At 44.0% G+C, this 20,447-nt stretch overlaps 2 protein-coding genes across 3 annotated transcripts; one reads left to right on the forward strand and one right to left on the reverse strand.

Moving 5' to 3' along the window:
- Nucleotides 1-413: 413 nt before the first annotated feature.
- On the reverse strand, nucleotides 414-8,849 carry znf341 (zinc finger protein 341). 2 transcript variants are annotated; one of them, XM_036533639.1, is made up of 15 exons: nucleotides 8,815-8,849; nucleotides 7,515-7,625; nucleotides 6,623-6,813; nucleotides 5,692-5,841; nucleotides 5,340-5,555; nucleotides 5,024-5,198; nucleotides 4,834-4,924; nucleotides 4,082-4,287; nucleotides 3,714-3,904; nucleotides 3,128-3,336; nucleotides 2,902-2,998; nucleotides 2,589-2,721; nucleotides 2,372-2,483; nucleotides 1,833-1,903; nucleotides 414-1,263 (listed from the first exon to the last, which is right to left on the reverse strand). In XM_036533639.1, exons 1-15 carry the CDS (start codon nucleotides 8,843-8,845, stop codon nucleotides 737-739), a joined length of 2,511 nt encoding a protein of 836 aa, XP_036389532.1. In that variant the 5' UTR covers nucleotides 8,846-8,849; the 3' UTR covers nucleotides 414-736. The 2 variants fall into 2 exon arrangements, with proteins under 2 accessions (XP_036389532.1, XP_036389531.1); XM_036533638.1 differs by having other exon boundaries at nucleotides 4,834-4,927.
- A 5,710-nt stretch (nucleotides 8,850-14,559) lies between these two features.
- Nucleotides 14,560-20,392, forward strand: e2f1 (E2F transcription factor 1). The gene is made up of 7 exons (XM_036534314.1): nucleotides 14,560-14,802; nucleotides 15,242-15,344; nucleotides 15,997-16,216; nucleotides 16,700-16,852; nucleotides 16,966-17,080; nucleotides 19,544-19,784; nucleotides 20,103-20,392. Exons 1-7 carry the CDS (start codon nucleotides 14,560-14,562, stop codon nucleotides 20,348-20,350), a joined length of 1,323 nt encoding a protein of 440 aa, XP_036390207.1. The 3' UTR covers nucleotides 20,351-20,392.
- Nucleotides 20,393-20,447: the final 55 nt, after the last annotated feature.

A 20,447-nucleotide genomic window follows, 5' to 3' on the forward strand; every position in this document is an offset into this window, starting at 1 on the left:
AAATTAAATAAATCTAAAAGTAAGATAAATAATTTGCACATTTTTGTTCTTGAAGTAGCTTAGTATGTGAATGTTTTTGGCACTGAATTCTAAACATAAGTGTATTCACCAACACTTCCGCCGAACCAAGGTTCTGGAATCCATAAGCTTGGCTGAAGTACATAAAGAGGCATGAATACATTCCTTCCAAGTCAAATCATTGTTGATGTTTTTATTGCAAACATTTTAATGCATGCTAATAATTTAGTAATGTCATACTATATGATTTCACCCTCAAAATTCTGACTTTTGAGTCAGGAATGTTTTTCCTTTGCAGCCGTAAGCTTTTACATCAAGTTGGCAACAAAAAATGAAATGGAAAAAAATATACAGCAGTTTTTAATGCTCAACAAAAATTTTGCAAGGGAGGCATTTGATAAATTTCTCATGTTTATAACACAGCAGAATTAATATGCTGCCTCTGAGTAATCTCAATGCTGTCAGCTGAAGCTGTCACGCTCTTAACGTTTTAATGTAAAACATCAGGGGAAAGTACCACACGCCCTCCCCTCGGCAGGAAGGACAAAGTGATTGGAATCCCTTTGTAAACTTGATTGAACACATCGTGGTCCTTTTAGCCATATCTAGGTCCGTTTTCAATGAGTAGGAATGAATCTGTCGGGCGCCCTCTACAGAAACGTCCTCTACAGCATGCTCGGAGGTACGGACATCCTTGTCGGGACTGAATTTGACCTGGTCAGTCCACAGTCTCTATGTACACAGGCACGGTCAGCAGCCTCGCGTTCGCCTCGCTCTGCATCTGGGCCAGCTCCTCCGTGCCCTCCAGCTCTTCCTCGCCCCCATCCTCGTCCCCTCCCCCTGCGGCGCCCTTCTCTGCCCCGACACTTGGCTGCTCCTCCTCCGGGTCCTGCCTCTCCTCCTCTTCTTCGTCATCCTCCTCCTCCTCTTCCTCCATTTCCACCACCTTCCCCTCCTGCTCCATCTCTACCTCGCCGGGACTCTCACTGCCCTTGCTGTTCCCTGCCCCCCTGCGCCCGCCTTGGCCCCGCCCCTTCCGGCCCCCCCTCTTGTCCATGCCCTCCTTCTCTGCCCCCACAGCGTGGGGACACTTGTGGTCCCTGAAGTATTTCTGGCGGGTGAAGCCCTTACTGCAGGTGGGGCAGCGGAAGCGGTAGTTGTCTGTGTGTGAGCGCTGATGCTCCAGCATGTGGGCCCGCCGGCTGAAAGCCTTATAGCAGTACTGGCATTTGTAGGGCTTGATGCCTGCGCGGGAACAGAGGCAAGCTGAGGTCATTACTCCCTACCTAGTAATGAAAGAACTAAAATGACAGTTCTGGGTCAACATCAAAGCATGACTTCTGACTGTCGTCTCTTCAGCTTTTGGTCTGTTGAACTGTCATCTAAATTAGCTCTCTCTCACACAATTACTTTCCTTACTTACATGCAGTATTGCTGCAGGCATTGTTGATGTTCTAACATCTACTACATACCCCTCAAAGAGCACCTGTTTTGTTACTAAAACACAGTGAATCACAGGGAAACAGCTGGTTGGATGTACCAGTCATTTATAATTTGGTTCTATAAAGGCCATCTACTTAGTGGATGTTTGGTGTATCATGTAGACATTTCTCTTGCATTTGTTTTGTTCCACTGAGAAATACATTGGACAGTAAGAAAATCAGTAGAGCTTAATATTAAATTTTAAAAGAACTTTAGGCAAGCGTTCAACACTGCATTATGACTGAATTGGAATAAGTGTTTGTTCCCATGAAAACCTATGCTGATGGTCAGCACTAGAGGTTAGTTAAACATTTGCTTAATTCTTCACTTACCGGAATGGGACAATATATGGGCCTTCAGCTTATCTGGTCTGTTAAACTCCTTTGTGCAGCCAACATGCGTCCTGCATAGACAAGTCTATCTTTAATGATGAATACACTTAAGAAGCATTTGGGGAGATACAATGAGAAAAGGAACCCCAGGAAAGAATTTAGTTGGACCTACAAAGCTCTTACATTCAATGTGACCAACTACACACCTACCATGAAATACCAAATTCCGGTTATAAATATGGAATGGTTCTGTTCTGTGAAAGAAGCTAATGTCAACATCCACTTGTACACGTTATATGATAACCATAAACTGTTTAACTGATCTTACATGCCACTTAAAGAAAAGTTCAAATTCATCCGAAGCTCCATATAGTTATTATATGTGAAATGATGCCTAGGTGACCTTTAAACCCTGTACATTGATAATGTGATAGCAGCTCCCTGATGCTAAGATAGTGGCATCAGAATTACTGGCACTCAGACAAAATGAGGCATTTCAAAGCTTGCAAGAAAAGCAGCAGAACATAGCGGGCACTGACTTGAAGGGACATTTGTACTTCTTGAAGGGCTCGTGGATCAGCATGTGCCTCTTCACCTTGTCCTTGCGGTTGAACGTGGCGTCGCACACTGAGCATTTGTAAGGCTTTTCACCTGCACAGCAGAAGGGGGAAATGGAATTACAGGGATGGGCGATGAATGGCCGGCGTCAAGTGCCAGAACCATGCCGCAGACGCCGGGAACGGCTTGCACTCTCACCGGAGTGTATCCGCGTGTGCAGCTTGAGGTAGTGCTCCGTCTTAAAGAACTTCTTGCAGATCTGACACTTAAACTTCCCGCCGATGCCGTGAGTGGGGAGGTGCCGTCTGAAGTATCTCTCGCAGGGGAAGACCTGTGGAAGGCGACATAGGACCAGGTGCGTTTGCTCGTTGGCAGGGGCGAGCCAGATTGCGCTCTGCGAGTGTGTGTGTGTGTGTGTGTGTGTGTGTGTGTGTGTGTGTGTGTGTGTGTGTGTGAGAGAGAGAGAGAGAGAGAGAGAGAGAGAGAGAGAGAGACGTTTGCGTGAACTTACCTTTTGGCAATGCGGACATGGGAAGTTGTGAGACGCTGTCTGGAGGTGCTGTTCCAAGGCTTCTTGTGTTGAATACCTGCTCTGGCATTTCATGCACCTGCATGCAACACAACACTATATTAAAAATGACCCTATAAGACATTATGCACTTGTCAAACCCCAGCTGTAACAGTTCAGCAAAAATGACAAATACAACAGGAAGGAGGGGCCAGGGGTGTGGGCCGACCTGTAGAAGGTGGGCTCCTTGCGTGGGCTCTGCTGGGGACAGAAGCTGTGGGAGTACTGGTGCACCCCCAGCTCGAACAGCGAGGGGAACACCTTGCTGCACAGGTGGCAGCGGTAGGTGAGCTGCTCCTGGTGCGTGCGGATGTGCTCCAGGAAGAGGTCCAGCTTCTGGAAGGTCAGCGAGCAGGACTTCAGCACGCACTTATACACCTGAAAAAAAGGACATAAACATTATCATAAACCCGGAGGTGCTAGTGAGATAAGTATATCATTTATGCCCCCTCACGTTCTATTGTGTTATAAGTTGCTCTGGATAACAGCGTCTGCTAAATGAATGTAATGTAATGTAATAAATAAGGCATAACACACTCAGCTTTCAGTGCAAAACGTTTTTCCCCAGATGCTTAAACCTACAGAAATGACACTGAACAATAGCCAGTGCCCTTTTTCTGTCGTTTCCAACCTTTAAACTTGACTTTACATTTTAGCAGACTTTGAATGATAATTAGATACACAGAGTACGTTAATAGTCCAGTCTATCCTAGGTGCCCCTCCAGTGGACAGATCTGAGGTGTCCCCCTCCGCACCTGCTCATCCTTGTGCTGGGTCATGTGAGACTTCAGCTGGAAGTAGGTGCTGAACTTCTCGGCGCAGAACTGGCACTGGTACGAGCTGTCAATCAGGATGATCTGCTTGCTCTTGGTTTTCCCAGCATGCTTAGCATCGCCCTGGCTGTCCCCCTCCGTGTGTGGATCTCCATCCCTCTCCTCCAGCTCCCCTGTATAGGCCAGAGATGAGCAGGACCAATAACAATGCAGTTTATGATCAATATTCAGACACATTTTACTCTAGGGACCTATTTATATTGACAGAAAGTGCATAAATATGTCACTCAGAAAGAACCCGCTGAGTTGGTTTGGGTGAGATGTGAGCAGTGTGGGGGGCGATGTGGTACCTGGGTCTCCGTCGTCTTCCCCGGGCTGCTCTGGGTCCTCCTCAGCGCACAGTGGGACCACTTTGACCGTGATGGGCAGCCGGGAGACAGTGCTGACTGCTCCGGAGGGCCACACCTTGTGGGTCTGCATGTGCTTCTTCACGTTGGACTTCTGGGCAAAGGCCCGTCCACACACAATGCACTGGAAAGGCTTCTCTCCTGTGTGGCTGCGGGAGGACAGACCTCTCAAAACACGCCGTGTGACTGCGGTGTTCAGGCAGTGCTCAGTTCCATGAATGCGACACTCAAATATTCTCGCTCAGACATTCAGGTAACAGAACCCTGCTTTCTTCCCCACAAGCAGCACATGGAACTACATTCTTTCCATGCCAAAATGATTCTCTACAAAGGGTGCTGCACTGACTTAGACTTTAGGGGAGGAAAATTATTGAAGAAGGATCCATTACTTTAAATTGCATGCTTCAGAACCTCCCTCACAATTATTTTACCTAGGAAAACAAATTACAAGCATCTGGATGCTGATCTAAGTAACTGATTAGTGACCTCATTGTTAAATATTCATGTCATATATTCAGTCATGCTGAGGACTTTGAGGACAGACTCAAAGTAATGCAGCACTACTCCACTAGAGTTGTGTAGACTTAGAGAGACTACCATCCTCTAAAGGTATAATGAGCAGTTCTGATGCCATGTTAAGCACATGTGGAAGGAAGCCCTTTTCTGGTATGTCTCTGGTTAGGTTGGATCATTACCTACGGATATGCTGCTGAAGGTCGAAGTTCTTTGTGAAGGTTTTTTCACAGAAGTTGCATTTCAGCTTCTGGGCTTTACCCTTCATTTGTCCTGCTGAAAGGCAAGAACAAAGGAGTCAAAATCGGAACACGCATATGTCTGCCTTCTGCTTTTCATGGACCTTTCCAAGAGAAAACACTCTGAACATACCCTCCTGTCCGTTGTTGTCATTTTTGGTTCGTCTCTGGTTTCCCGCTTTGTGGAAGTCCCCGAGTTCAGCCATGTTGGCTGTAATGCTGCATGTCTTGGTTTTGGAGCCCTGCTTTCCTGGACTGTATACTGGTGGGGTGGTGAATGCTGGGCTGTCCACACACTGACTTGGGATCTAAATTGAGGAGTAAACATTATCATGCAGGTTCAATTCTCAGAAAGAGCACAATCTCATTTTAAAATGACACACGAATGCAAGTCCTCACATTTCTTGGTTTTGCATGGGGTATAAACAGTGATGTTTGCAGAATCCTACCTGGACCTGTTGGAATGGCTGCAATCCCAGTGTTTGAACCTCTGCGTTACCACCCCCAGCCATTGGGGGCAGTGTGCTGTAGACTTGGACGACAGAGTTGCTGTTACTGGACTGCACCTGGGAAGACATCGGCTGCGTCTGGCTAGGCGGAAGTGGGTGGGAAGGGTGCTGATGGTGCTGGAGGTACGATGGTCCTGTGTGCATGCTCAAGTTGCTCTAAACAAAGACATGAGATGCAGTCATCAAACTCCTGGAAATAAAGTTCATCAAACTGGTCAGAGCAGGGCTTGCACACATAAACATGGACTGAAACCCTCTGTCAAAGGCATGTTTTTCCCAGTTCCAGGCTTACCTGAATGGGAGGCTGCATGGCAGCCATTGGCTGGTCCATTGAGGTGAACGCTGAGATGGCAGACATCAAGACATCATCGCTGACAAGAACATTTCCCTGGACCAGTGTGTGAGTAAGAGGAGACTGGGGTACAGTGATATATGTGGACACCTGTTGTGGACAAGATGCACAAGTAAGGACAACTATTTTGTTTTCAGCTTCTTGAAATACACGTTGGCACTTTCAAACAGTATCTAAAGCTCACGTTACACAAGGCAATTTACATATGCAATACCCTGAGCAATTTATATGCAACTGTTACAACTCATCTCACAGAGCCGACATTAAATCTATTCTTTGTAACCAATTTCACACAGTATCCAGTCAGCGCCCAGGTATTTGTCATGCACAAAGAGCCCTCTCTCTTGTCACAGGCGACACATTTTTGAAGTTATGTTGCCGTAATTTACAATCCCAGATTCATTTCGGCTCAGAAATGCATAACACAATAACATGGTGTTGTCAGGATAATTGTCCACGTACTTCCCGACAGTGGCTGTAATAATTACTAAACTATGACTACGCTAGTATTGTGGCAGAAATGCAGACATCAATTCAACACTTGCAGAACTTTAATTGGCTAGATAACCTATCTACAGTGGATTATTTGTATAGGCAAGAATTACAGGAAAGAATCAGAAAAACACTCAATTACCAAATACCTTTTGATTTTTTTCCCAAATATGCTTGCCAGGGAATACGCTGATGTTATAGGAAAGAGCTGCCGCTTTTTCTGCATGACTGCAACAGATTGACTGACAACTGGAAATCGCAACTTTTTGTCTTCATGACGAACCTGCTTTGCGTAACGTGGCCCTCAAGGTCGAGATATCTCTTCCACTCACGGGACACTAACAGCATGTAGGCACGCGGGGGTGCGGCCAATGCCTACCTGTCGGTTAGAGGGGGTCTGTGGCACAGAGCTAATGGAGGGCACTGGGGTGTAGGCATTACTGGAGGCCAATGAAACAGTGGCCAGGGACGGGGCGTTGGACTGGCACTGCTCCCGCTTGTGGGTCATGAAGGCGGGCAGCGAGTTGAACTGCTTCTTGCACTTCCCGCAAAGGAACACATCCTCATCGTCTGCAGAAATGATTTCAAGAATTATCAATTAATCAATCAATCACTCAATCTAAATCAGTCTGTATTTGCAGATTTTTACAACTTGACTGTCACAAAGCACCAGACAGAGTATGATTCGCAAAGGGAACTGGGGGAAAAATAAATACTTAAATCCGAGATCAGAGAGGGGGAAAAAAATGGGCAATTGTTCCCTGACCTCAGAGTAAGGTGACTGAGAGAACCTTCCGGAGGTCAGCGACAGATAACATGAACAGCAGACTGGAAATTAAAGACAGGAGTTAAATAAACAGGTCCAGAGATAAGTCTTCGGTGGCCATAGGGATGGACGGTCATCTTGCCACTTGGCAGGATATAGTTTGGAGGAATGCCATCCAACAAGGGCTGGGGAGAAATACATGGGTCTCCTGATCCAACAAGCTGTTCCTTGCCCGGGGAGGTAGAACATGTGACATGTTTTGTGACTAATTGAACATGCCAAGTTGAACAAATCAGCACCATGGTTATGCATCTCATTGCTCTCTAAATCGCTTCTCTATAGAAACTTTAGTGTTGCCCTCTGCCCTGTAAAGTTCCATATGTTGATGCTGTACTGCCTGGAATAAAGTAACACGAGTTCACCAGGTACAGGGCTCCTGCACCTATGGACCATGTGAACAAGTAATATGGGGTGAACCAGATGTAAAACAGGCAAGTTGACCCACCCATTGGCTGTATCGTAGAGGTGCCTGAACCATTCTGGTTGTTTGGATCTGGAACACCTCCTTGTCCATCTAGCAGAGACTGGACTGCCAGGACAGTCTGATTGTCCATCCCTGTGGAAAAATTACGTTTAAATAGCACAGACAACATGCGAACTATGGCAGTATTGTACATCCATTTACCATTAAAAACAAAAAGTGGAAACTGGTAATTACTGGTGTCAGTCCGTTTGACAAACAGGTCGTGACAGAAGTGGACAGCCATAAGGGCAGAAAGACTGGTCGAGTCTCAGTCAGCAACATAGCTACTCCTCACCACGTCCATGGATTTGTTTACAAGCAATATCCAAGCTCGTGCTTACTGTCAAGAAGAATCACGCTTAAAATGTTTAGACCGTTCGCTGTTCGTGTTAATGCAATGCACAACTTCATTCAAAACTGAAATACTACGTAACTGTAATAATACGATTTTAACAGTCATTTCAGAGTATTCGCTAGCTGTTTCGGAAGCCATAGGTATGTGCTGCATGAGTCAGCTACATGTGGGAATGCATTATAAAAATGCAAGATATTCAAGGCGATTTAAATTCTGCAAGACCCTTGATACATTCGCTATCCAGCTTTCTTACTTGTTCCCTAACGAACTAGATAAATGCCATTGGTGCCCAGCTGAGATGCAGTTAGCGTACAAGCTAGCAACTTCTGCGCAAACCGAGGAGCGCAATGCTAACGTTAGATAGCTATAAATACGACGAACAAGCTACTCATTATTGTTTGCGCTGGAGAAACCAAAGAGTGGTAAAATGGGGAAAAAGCTTGCTAGTTATCTGGATGGTTTGCGCAGTTTGCCAGCCAGAATGCCAGTTTGCCCAAAGGATGGTGCGCCACTCAGCTACAGCTTTTCCAACAACATGCCTGTCTCCTTCCTGCCATTTTTTCCGGTGCAGTTCCAGCGGCTGTTGTTTCAGTAGCACCTACTCCCTCTTCTCTTTCGGAAGAAACACTCTATCAGCAGCACACATCAGTCAATTAAAACGAACCAAACATACACACTCCCTAGAACCTACTCGTAGCTAATGAGTTGTTGTATTTTTCTTCAGAAAACGCCCTTCTTTTCCTTGACATTACCCTGACATTGCAAAACTGTACTTTATGCACTTTTTATGTAAACGTGTCCAATCTGTGCATTTCCGAAAATCTTGGGAATGCTTGCATTGAACAGAAGAGGAAGGAAGGCAAATAAACACGCAGCTGTAGCATCCCAAAACAAGTGAATATACAAGAAAACGTGTTTTTAAATTACCTTCAAGCGCTTCAAATATTGCCTGCGCCATCTTGTAGTTCTCGGTATATAAATTTAGCATGCTGGGAAATTCATAAAAGTCGTTCCCAGCTGTAAGCAGTAGAGGGCGCACAAAGACCGGCATTCACTGCAAATGCGTCTGGGACCTGCAGCCTTCATCCGGACGCTTCTTAGTTCGGTCACAGCACCGGTCGCAATGTATGTAAATGTAACATTCCTGGGCTACTTGTGAACATTGTTAGAGATTTTGATGCGCACAACGTTTAATGAAAAAATAAGTTACTATCAGATAAACTATTTTGTTAGTTGCGTTTATTAGAAATGTGAAGCAGACCCTTACCAATCTGAGTTATTTCTTTCCTTCGGGATTAATAAAGTATTTCTTATTCTTATTCTTATTAATCAAACTCAGTTTTTCAAGTTTGGCTTAGAGGGAAGCTACTGGTGGGTTGGTGTAACTGAGCTTGAAGCTGTGCTTAACGTTTCTCCGGCTAACAAATTGGGCGCGTTTCAGGGTCACATATTTTCCAAACTCAGATTTGCTGTGGAACACACTAAAATGGAACATTCCTTCAGAAAAGAAAAAAAAAAAAAACAAAACAAAAACGTTTTAGTTTCATTTGCAACAGCTATTGTAGGCCGTCATTTCATAGGGTGACGAAGTTAGTTATGACACCCTTGATTTTGAATTTTAAGTTAATCAATGAATAAAAGGTAAAATTAGGTGTATTGGGATATTTTGCATATTAAAGACCACTTTTATAAATGTCTATAAAAATAACTGTATAATAATGTATTCTATAGCTATATACCCAGACTATGAAATCATTTTAACCTGCAGATAAAGACATTGTATTATGTAATGTATTAAACACAGAAACTGGGATTTGTAGTCATTTGTGAATCAGTAGGCATACATCTTGCCTAATTTTGGACAATTTCAAATGCCAAATTAAAATTCAAAGTGAAATGTGTCATCCACGGTAGTCTTGTTTATGATCCAATGAATGCTCAATCTTGTATGGATGATTGCTATTGACAGTGTGGGTAACAGTGAAACATATGATGGGTGGTGCACTACTACACAACAAACAATCTGCTACTACAAGGAAACATCCTGTAATCCTGCAACATTGTTAAAGGATTCTGATATGCAGCCTTTTGAGTCTAATGACATGTCCAGTTAATGAGAAAAAAAATGTCAGATGCATTGTTCCTCTATATAGCAATTTAGCAAACCCAGTGTTCAACGGCAAAGTGCAGCAACTGCATATCTGGAAAAATGTAATTTTTATAATTGCTGTTGCTGCTCTATTATGTGTACATATGCCTTGATCCATCTGCATTCTGGTTTGGAGAAACAGAGGAAACACGTTTGCTGTTTTAACCTTTTTTATTGCATGTGGAAATGTGAGTCATGCTTTGGAGTATAAGTCATACATTGGAAAATACATGCAGTAAATACCTTTGAGGCACGTGTCCATTCATAAGCATCACGCAGTGGGTGTTACACATGTGCTGACTGATTTACTGTTGAGTAATAAATGTGTGGATGAATGTGTTTTTCATGTCGCAGCAACAAAAACAGAAAACCAAAGGCAAAATCTACACTTTACTGTTGACGGTTATATAATCAGAAGAGTTATGACCTGCATGGGAACTGCTCTAGAGCAGCTGATGAAGCTTCAGACACAAGCTGCCCTGCCCTGGTCCAGCTCCAGATGCCTCATCTGCTCTCCTGCCTGACCATGCCCAGCCACCTGCTCCAGCCAGCCAACCAATCCCACTGACCTGACCAGCCCTTCCTCAGACCTTTGCTCCCTATTACTCCTCTTATTCAGCTACCTGGTGCTAGCCAGAGGCAGAGTACTGCTCCAAGTTTCTCCCTTGTTACTTTCAACGTAGGGAGGCTCTTGAAGGTTGAGGCCTGGGATCTCTGTAAAGCTGCTTTGAGGTAAATCCCCTTTGTAAAATGCAGTACAAATAAATCTTAAATTACACGAATTCAGTGTTAATATTCTATAGTGATGGACCGCAGTATTACTTCAGAGGTCAATACTTTTTTCATTAAGAGGCAATTCGCTTCATTATATTCAATTTATGATTAAATATTCTAAATCAAATTGTAATATGTGTGAACAGTAAAAAAACAAAAACAAAGGTAAGACCTAATGCTGTTTTGCACATTTTTACGACTCCAGCAACTGAAAGCTATTCTTTTTTTTAATAGCTCTGTAGCAGTCAAACATGGTCGCTTACCAGTAAGTTACATCACTGAAATACATCGACGTTTCAAACACTAACAACTTAATTCTTGGAATTAATACATGCGGTTCCACTAAACATAGTCGACGCTGTCCTTGTTATTTACGACACATGGTTTAACCAAAAGGATCTTGTGGTTGTAGCGTGAAGCGCTCTCCAGTGGCTATGAACACATCTGCTTAATTAGGTCAATGTTCTTGAACGCAAAGTAGCATTTGAAGTGTTTTCCCCTATTTCCTGTATCAATACTGCATCTTGAAAGAAACATGGCTGCGCATAGTTTTTTTTACTCACATTTCACCATAGCTTACTTAATAACTCCATTGTTTACGAAAGTCCGTTTTACATGGACTGTGTTTGTACAGAAACTCAGACAAGTGGTTAATTATCAGCTGACTTAAATATAATAAACCGTGAGCTCAGGAGAAATGAAAACCAGCATAAGTGTTCAGAGGCACTGATGTGAATGGACTCACCTACTGATATTATGTGACAGATATGAATCGTTTCACAAAGTGCGCTCAATGAGTAGAAGACCTACGAACAGTTTCACATTTTGCATATAGTATGAGCATATGAGAAATATTGCACTTGTGACACATAAGATGAACGAGAGATACAATTGTGATTTATTTTTTTATACTTGCAAACAATATCGCTCAACGCCCCTCCATGACACATTGTAAGACAGGAATCCTTTGCATATGATGTTAAAACTTTTATTTTTACCTGCTCACTTAATTGACATCGCATGGCTACTCCCACAAACGAACGCGACTGCCACAGCTCTAACCGTCTGCCCTTTTACAGCCGATCTCAGATCAGTTTACCCACCTACCCTCACCCCATCCATTGTATATGGGGATCCAGCGCCAGCCACTCAGGACGTAATATTCCTGCACCAGTAGTCAGGCAGCAGTTTACACTGTTGGTCCCATAAGAGAAATGTTACTAATGGAAGATGGTTCACCTCCTCTACGTCTATGGGTTGCCAAATATCTAGCTTGCTAGGCTATTTATTTGGGTAAGGTACTCCCGTCAACTAGCTAGCTAACCGAGTCAAGCCATGTCAGTGAAAAGATGGATTATGAACAATATTTAAATAAACAATGTATAATGTTACCAAACGACCTCTGTCGTTGGTATATGTTGGCTCGTATATACCTTAAACTATTATTTATCGTTTTGGTGAATCGTTTAAGTGTTGGTGATTGTTCGTGTTTCGGAATTAAAATGACAGGATAAACTGATGATTTCCATTCATGAACAGATTATCTGGCTAATCTATTCGTTACATGTATGAAGCAGATATTTGACAAAGCAATGGTTAATGGACTACTTTGTTTACTTAATAATCCGGGTAATAACTCCTTAAACAAATATGGAAGAAATACATGATATATGCACAGAGCTGTTTGTTGTATGTCCAAGACTTTTCCATCTTTTAAAATATCAGGATGTTTGTGATTTAAATTCTCCCGTATGTAATTATGTTTACTTCCTTTGCAAGTCTATATAATAAAGCACGTCTCCGTGAAGTGTAATACAAAAATACTCACTTAGCCTTAATGCTGGGCATTTAATGAATATGAAATATTGAATTTTTTAACAAATCACTTCAGTTATTCGTTTGATGCTCTTAAACTCGAGAAAGCAGTTTTCTTGCTGACCTTCCACATCATCCTGTAATTCCTTTAGGGGAGACATCTTGCTCAAACATCACACAGGCATCGAGCTACCGTTAGCTACACTAGCTAGTTCCTTTGCCTACTAAGTAACTGCCTTGTTCGTTCTTCCTTGTGGCAACAATATAACATATCGCCAGCAACAGCAAACTTATACATATGTTATCGTGCTAAGTCTTGCACGATGTCTATAAACGCCAACAACAAAATCTAAAAATGGAAACTGAATACATACAATTTGCAAACAGGTTTGTAAAACGGTACAACTCGAGTCAATTTCTTGTCAAACACAATAACTCCACAGATGACTGCCACTAAATTCCACCAATGACAAACCGCTAAATTGTATTCTTTCAACTAGGATGCCTAACTTCTCAACCAATCACATCGCGACATTCTCGCACGTGCAGGTTTCGCGGCAAAAAAGATTTGGCGCGCAAACCTCAACCCTTGTTCTGATCAGCTGGGACAATAACAACAATAACAGATCCTTTCTGAGGGTGAAGACCGCTGGTGGAGGAGCGCTGCACCATTTGACCGTGGATTGACCTCCAAGAAGTCGCGTTTTGGATATAAGTGACTTGAAGAATCTTGGAAACCTAACATTTTAAATTGTATTATTTCTGCCTGTTTTGGTGTGCTTCCTGGATGAGCAGACAAAAACAAGCGAGCAATGAACTGGGCAATGACTTTTGCGAGCGATTGGAAAGAATGCAACTAGGGCAGCCTTGTCCATGATCAAGCTGTGTAACTAGACACGATAAATTTCGGAATAATACATTATATTGTTGCGAACTTAATTTAGTGCATACTTTTCTGACTAAACTCGCTTGCTATAAGCATCTGGTCAACTAAAAATAAGATCTGCGTCTTAAACGACTCCAACTAAACTCAACCAGAAGGAATAAGCTACCATTTTCAAATCCGTAATAGTTTAGTTTGAAATTTAGTTTTTTTTTAAAAAAAAGAATTGATGAAGATCAATTACTATATAGCCTGATCAAGTAACCTTGCAAGTTACTACCCAGCTAACATTAGCTCAAAGAGACAGATGGCCTCATATATGAACAAAGGGTCTGAGATGAACTGCTAATGTTAGCGAGCTATCGATAACTTTCTGCAGTATAATCTTTGTAATTTGCAATGAGTAGAAAACTAGTTAGCTAGGCGGTGTTTTGTTCATGGAAGTGTGCATAGATTGACCTTAGCTAAAATTTAGCTAACTTTTTCTTAGCTAACAAGTTGTATTGTTAGTTGAATTATTGTAACATAGCTAGAATACAATGATGTCTGTATGATTTACGATTTACTTAGTTACAGTTTATGGGTAGTGGCAACCTTCTAGGCTACCTATAATAGGTAGCGAATCCTTTTTTGGTAGGTTCGCAGTTGCTAGCTAACAAAGTGCTTATCAAGTGTGGTGTGTTTGGTTATTGCGAGCCTCCTACCTAAAACAGCTTGCTAGTACTCTACGTAGCTAGCTGGCTAAACGCTAGTAACTACTAGTTAGCTAGCTAGCAGCTGCAGGGGACTTAATGTAGATAACGTTAGCTTGCTATCAGTGAAATTATCTTCTGTGAACAAGAGTTAGTGTTTTGTCCTCTTCAGATAGCAAATCCAAAAATGCTAAACGCAACGATTTATAATATCACTTTCACTATAGCTACTTGTTTGTTACACATACAAAAACACAATCACAAGTAAGGGCAGTTGGCTAATAAATCTTTTATTGCATAAGGATTGTTGCACTACCTCTAGACAGACCAGGCAGGGGAAACCGCCCGGTGTCCATGCAATGTCAGAGACGCTGATAACAGGTCAGACCTCGGAGGATCTCTTGGCAGACTTTGAGTCTCTCTTGAGTGCTGGGAGCATCGATCTAAGCGAGGATCACCAGATAGTTATTATCTCCACTCCGAGCGATGTCGACATCCATTCCGCCGCTTCCAACAGTGCGGGGGAGATCCTGTTGTTCGCTACGCCGCAAGGCCCTGCACCGGCAGACGACCCACGCAGACCTACTCTAGGTCGACCTCCGGTACGTTGCTGCGGTTTCTCTTCTCCTGCTTGGGTGGGTGTGGCATGGTGCGTGAAGGGTGTTGGCTGCTTGGTACAGTTGTTGCGATGATAACTTTTTTTATTCGCGCAGTAGATTGAAGCAGTCGCGAAAACGAGCTAAAATAAGTTATCATTATTTGGCAGTACTATAAAAAGCATAAAATATATTAACATTCATGTTGGCAGTTCCTGGCTGTAGTGTAATGCGCGTGACCCATAAAACTGATAATTAGTCCGTTGAGAACTTGTTTTTCTTGAGGAATGTTTTATTTGCCTGTGAATCATTGTAATTAATTTAATTTAGTTGCAGTCACACAAAAGTGTTGTTAGTCAGGACTGAAGACTTTATTACAGGACTGATACACCCCCCCCCCCCCCCTTATTAATATTGGCCTGTGTCTTACTCCTGGAACTGTCAGGTAAAACGAAAGCTGGACTTGGACAGTGACCACCAGTATGTGAGCAGTTCTCGACCCGCCCCTGTAGGCAGAGCATCAGCGGCTACTCCAGCACCACCGAGAGGTACGCCAACTCTGCCAGGAGAAGAAACTTCGCTTTCTCTACAGGGGGATTCCCACCCTGAACTGGGACTTTTCCTGTGCCTCAGTCTGTGAGACAGCCGTGTTCTGAAATGTTTATCCATGTCCATGTGGCATTTCAGAAACTTTCCAAGTTAGCATTTTGGAGGAGGCAAATATTGCCTTTTTAGAACCAACAAACCCCCCAGACCTCCCCCAAATCAAATATTTGAGAATGTTGACAGCTTTCTTTGCTTCTACAAAATGCTTGCCTCTCAGGTCTTGTGTTAAAAGTTGAGAGTTCAGCTGATGTAGCTGTATCTGTATATGTGATTTGTATCAAAAATATTTAATAGTTAAGACAGAATCAGTACAGAAAATAGTCCCAAGTGGTCTCTAGCAGCCTGATAAATGGTTGTAACTGAGATGAATGCAGTTTTAAGGAAAACGAAGCAGTGTTTGACACACTGCCTACAGGCTGTCACAATGGGTTTGAGAAGAGAGGTCTGTGTGTGGGTGGGGGGGGGGGGGGCAAGCAGGGTTGAATTTCTTGGGGAGGAAGAAAGGAAGCCTCTTAATGTTTGACCTTTGACTTTTCAGCATCCTTTTTAATGCACAGTTCCCATGTGGTCCCTCTGACGCCCCTCACTTCCCAGGTCCAAAGTCAGCGGTGGAGAAGTCTCGCTATGACACGTCCCTGAACCTCACCACCAAGCGCTTCCTGGACCTCCTGGCCCAGTCGCCCGACGGGGTGGTGGACCTCAACTGGGCCTCCCAGGTCTTGGAGGTGCAGAAGCGGCGCATCTACGACATTACCAATGTCCTGGAGGGCATCCAGCTCATCTCCAAGAAGTCTAAGAACAACATCCAATGGCTGTGAGTCTGGATCTGCCTCCTATTGTTCCTACATCCTTGCCTCACCCACTTGGATATCTGCTGTTCAAGTCTTTGGATTTTGCTTACATCTCATTATTTTGTTAGTTATTTTGCTAAGCATATTACATTTTTACATTTTATGAATTTGTTTAGCTGGATATTTGCTGGAGCAGGTCAAGCTAAATCAAGCTACATCAAGGATACAACAACTGCGTCATTAGCTCATTAACCACTACCCCTCACTGCCACCAACAAGTACTTTATATTTACATTTGGTGTATATTGACCATTAATACTGTATCTGCAGGTCACAGAAATGTTTTGAGGCCAGCTTTTCTGGCAGAAATAAGAAGAGTTGCAATTATGAGAGAGAAGAGGCAGAAAAGTAGCCTTTGTGTTGTGAATGAATGGCTCTGACTGACAGATGGGGCCCCTTGATTGGCACTTGATTGAGCATGCCTTGCTCTGTCTTCCTCTCCGCAGGGGCAGCCGATTGGATGGGGCATCGGCAGTGCGGCACCAGGCCCTGCAGAAGGAGGTGTCTGACCTGGGAAAAGAGGAGGACAAGCTGGACGAGCTCATCGCCAAGTGCAACCTGCAGCTCCGCCTCCTGACCGAGGACACGCAGAACAAAAAATATCCTTTATGGGTGGAGGGAACAGGGATTGGTGGTGTCAGAGAGCGTAACTGTGGGGAACAGGGAAGGGTAGTTTCGGAAAACTGGGTTTTGCCTCCTTAACGGGCAGCACGTTGGGATACGTGATGTGCCAGGACTTGAGGAACACAGTGGATCCCCCCGACCAACTGGTTATGGTGGTCCGTGCCCCCCCAGAGACACAGATGGAGGTTTCAAAGCCCTCGGAGGTAAGGAGGAGGGGCGTTTCCACCGGTGCCGCAGTGAAGGTGTGACTGTGCACGTTGCATAATGTCATGTGGTCACAACTGAGGGCATGTGAGTTTCTGCAGATTCACTGATCTTCACACTGTATGGTTTGGCTGGAGAGGGGGTGCAGTGAATGGAGTTGGCTACCATCGACTGTCTGCATCTGTGGAGCAGCACGGCATTTGTGCAGCATGCATCAAAAAACAAGTCCAGTGATTCACTTAGGCACTTTATCATCTCTTCTTCATAACCCCGGCTGCGGATCAATTGGTTACATCAATAACTGCCTAAAAGTGATTGGCAGTGCATTGATCCAGTAGTATTTTACGAGTAAACAAAGGTTATAGTTATACTGTCTGTGAAATGCATCGCCGGCACGATCATAACATATGTGCCCCTTTTCCACTGGTCAGATAGCAGACTATCTGACAGATGTACTTCTGAGTTGCTCATATGGCAAAAGTGCCAGGTTTTTTCCTGGCTCTGTCACCAGCCAGTGATGGCTGGGAGTGTGCAGTAGCAGAATAAATAGGCTATGTTCTGCCTGGGGTATATGTGTGGGTAGGTTGGCCAGAGATTTGCCCGTTGCCTTGCTCATGAGTTAGCCCACACTGGTGGTCTGCCTGTATAAAGGTGCGTATGAAGTGTCAAATTGCAAAGCTTGGCATCAGGGCTGAATTGGCATACACCCTCCTGGATTGTAAATAAGGGAGGCAGCAACGGACGGCATGTCTATTACATAATTGCTTTTTCCATATTAGGACAGGGGGGCAAACATTGGACAAAAAACTAGTTGACATTTTGAGCATCTCCATTGTCACCAAAACCTGTCCAAACCTGTCTGTAACGTCTCAAGCTTCCTCAAACAAAGGGGGCATGTAGCTTCCCTGAGGGTGGTGTCATTAATGACATGCTAAAGGTGGCCGTGGCTCATTGAATGTCATGCAAATTCAAGTTAACACGTTTCTAAAATGAAAATACAGCTTTGTATTCTTACGTATGATGCCACACTTGTTGAAGTACTTGATTCCAGTTAAAGTGGATGCATCACCTTCCATTAGTGTACAGTCCTGTTCAACATTTAGTTTTAATTGAACATTCTGTTCATAACTGAAAATAATGGCAAAGGATACAAATTGGCAGTGACAGTGCTGAATTATTTCTGTTGCAAATAGGTTAGCTGTGGTCTAAGCAGAACAAAGCAACCGTTGTATGTGTTCTTGTAAATGCATGCAATAATTACTGATAAATCACAGTTTGTAACAACACTAACATTAGTGTTTGTGCAAAACAGCTTCACACAGCTGCACCAACCTGGCCTTTTATACAGACCTTTAAGCTGGTGGTCTAAATACAGTGGCGGACTGTTATATCCAGTACCTCAGCTAAGACCCAGTACAATACCTTCTTGATCAGATAGTGACCACATTTACACACACAATAATGCGATTGACAATACTAGAATTAAGACAATGGTTTCATGAAGCTGTTTTGTCCTCTGCGAAGAGAAGCTTTCTCAAATACTCCTGTTTACATGTACATAATGGATAATGCAGTTAAACAATGGATGTCGGAGGGACCAGATGTTTTTTGCCTCAGAATAACCTTACAAACTGATTTGGACCCCTATCCTGTCCTGCTGCTTTCATCCAGATGAGGAAGGTATAGCCATAGCCATCACCATTGCACATTTGTCTTTGCTATAGGCCTGTCACTTTTATCTAACTCGGAATATTGTCTTCGTTGCATTAAAATTGTATTGTATAATTAATGTTTATGTAAGCCTGGCCAGTAGCTGTTAGAATGCTAAAAAAGGGACTTGGCATTGCTACCTAGTGAAGCTATATTTTAGAAGGCAGCATTTAACATTTATGTTTAACATTATGTTACCACCAAAAATGAAGGTACTTGTGAGTCATCAGCATCTTCGGAGCAAAACAGAATTGCCTGTTCCACTTTTTAATAAAATGCTCCCGCTGAAGTCATCCAATATATAAATAACAATAGTTATGACCTCCATGCTGAAGACTGAAGAGTAAATATGTGGGAGAAAATGCAAGTGAAGAACCACCTCCCTGGTGCTTTGTAACAAAAATATCCTAACTGTTTTAGATCAACACCAAATTACATTTGCAACGATGCCTGACCTGTCTGACCCAATGTGTCCATCCAGTCCCATGGACAGCACTGTGGAAACAGGCCATTAGAGCAGTGAAGCTAGCCTGATGTGTAGAACATTTAAATGCCATGAATTGCAGATGGGGGAAATGAAAAGGTCCACAGTATCCAGGGATACTGCTGCAAGATGGCCGTCTACACAGAAACACAGTATGATGCGCGTTTCTTCTGTGCTTCTCATGGAATGTGAAGCATGCAACTATGTTTGATCAAGAAAAGGGACGTGACAAGGTCCTCACTGTTTGCCACCCCCTGCTCGTTTCCAGGGCTACCAGATCTCTCTGAAAAGCACCCGTGGGCCCATCGACGTCTTTCTGTGTCCAGAGGACAGCTCGGGCGTCTGTAGCCCTGTGACGGGCAGCAGCCCGTCCAAAGTGGCCGCTGAGGCAACCTCATCTCAGCCGGCCACAGCGAGCCCCCGCACGCAACCGCAGTGCATCACCGCTCAGGAAGTGACATCACCGCCGAGCCAGGAGTGCTCCCCACTGAAACTCAGCAGTGATGCAGGTGAGTACACGCGAAGGAAGGTTTCCATGGCGATCTTGGTAGGAAATGGTGACTTTGAAGACCTGTTTAAACCCACCCTTTTTAAATCTGAGTGTGCTACAGGGAGAAAGTCCTTGAGGGACTTGAGTGTAGTAATGTTGGTGACATTATAGGCAGGTTCTAGTGGAGACAAAGCATTGGTCAGTATTTTTCCCAAGTTTTAGAACGGTCTTGCAGAGGTTAATGACCTCTGGCACTGTCGCATCCCAAGTCTCCCGTGGTACTCCTGGGCGCAAACCCAGAACCCAGCGGTAATAGGTGTAATCCATCTCTCCACAGCAAAGCTTCTGGAGGGGGAGGTATTCCCCAGTCTGGGAGAGATGCCCGACTTTGACCTCTCGCCGCTGGTGTCTTCTGACTACCTGCTGGACCGAAGCCTGGAGGACTTCTCCTCGCTCCCCCTCGACAGCTTCATCAACCTCTCCCCACCTCAGGCGCACGACTACCACTTTGGCCTGGAGGAGGGCGAGGGCATCAGCGAGCTCTTCGACTGCAACTTCGGGGACCTGGCGTCCCTCGGCCTCTGAGGGGACACCCTTCACAGCACTTAGGCCATCGAAGCCACCAAGACGGGGAGGAAGCCTGGTTTCAAATGGCCCTTTAATTTATTTATGGGTTTTAGAT

Source organism: Megalops cyprinoides, chromosome 7, assembly GCF_013368585.1.
Source record: "Megalops cyprinoides isolate fMegCyp1 chromosome 7, fMegCyp1.pri, whole genome shotgun sequence".
NCBI classification, from domain to species: Eukaryota; Metazoa; Chordata; class Actinopteri; order Elopiformes; family Megalopidae; genus Megalops; species Megalops cyprinoides.

Excerpts from the sequence above, each read along its gene's own strand:
- e2f1 (XM_036534314.1), top strand. The coding sequence starts at position 14,560 with ATGTCAGAGACGCTGATAACAGGTCAGACCTCGGAGGATCTCTTGGCA. Across the intron at positions 14,803-15,241 it reads CTACTCTAGGTCGACCTCCG|GTAAAACGAAAGCTGGACTT; the intron begins GTACGTTGCTGC and ends TGGAACTGTCAG. Across the intron at positions 19,785-20,102 it reads GAAACTCAGCAGTGATGCAG|CAAAGCTTCTGGAGGGGGAG; the intron begins GTGAGTACACGC and ends ATCTCTCCACAG.
- znf341 (XM_036533638.1), bottom strand. The coding sequence starts at position 8,845 with ATGGCGCAGGCAATATTTGAAGCGCTTGAAG. Across the intron at positions 4,288-4,833 it reads CTTCAGCAGCATATCCGTAG|CCACACAGGAGAGAAGCCTT; the intron begins GTAATGATCCAA and ends GTCCTCCCGCAG. Across the intron at positions 1,904-2,371 it reads AAGTACAAATGTCCCTTCAA|GACGCATGTTGGCTGCACAA; the intron begins GTCAGTGCCCGC and ends TTGTCTATGCAG.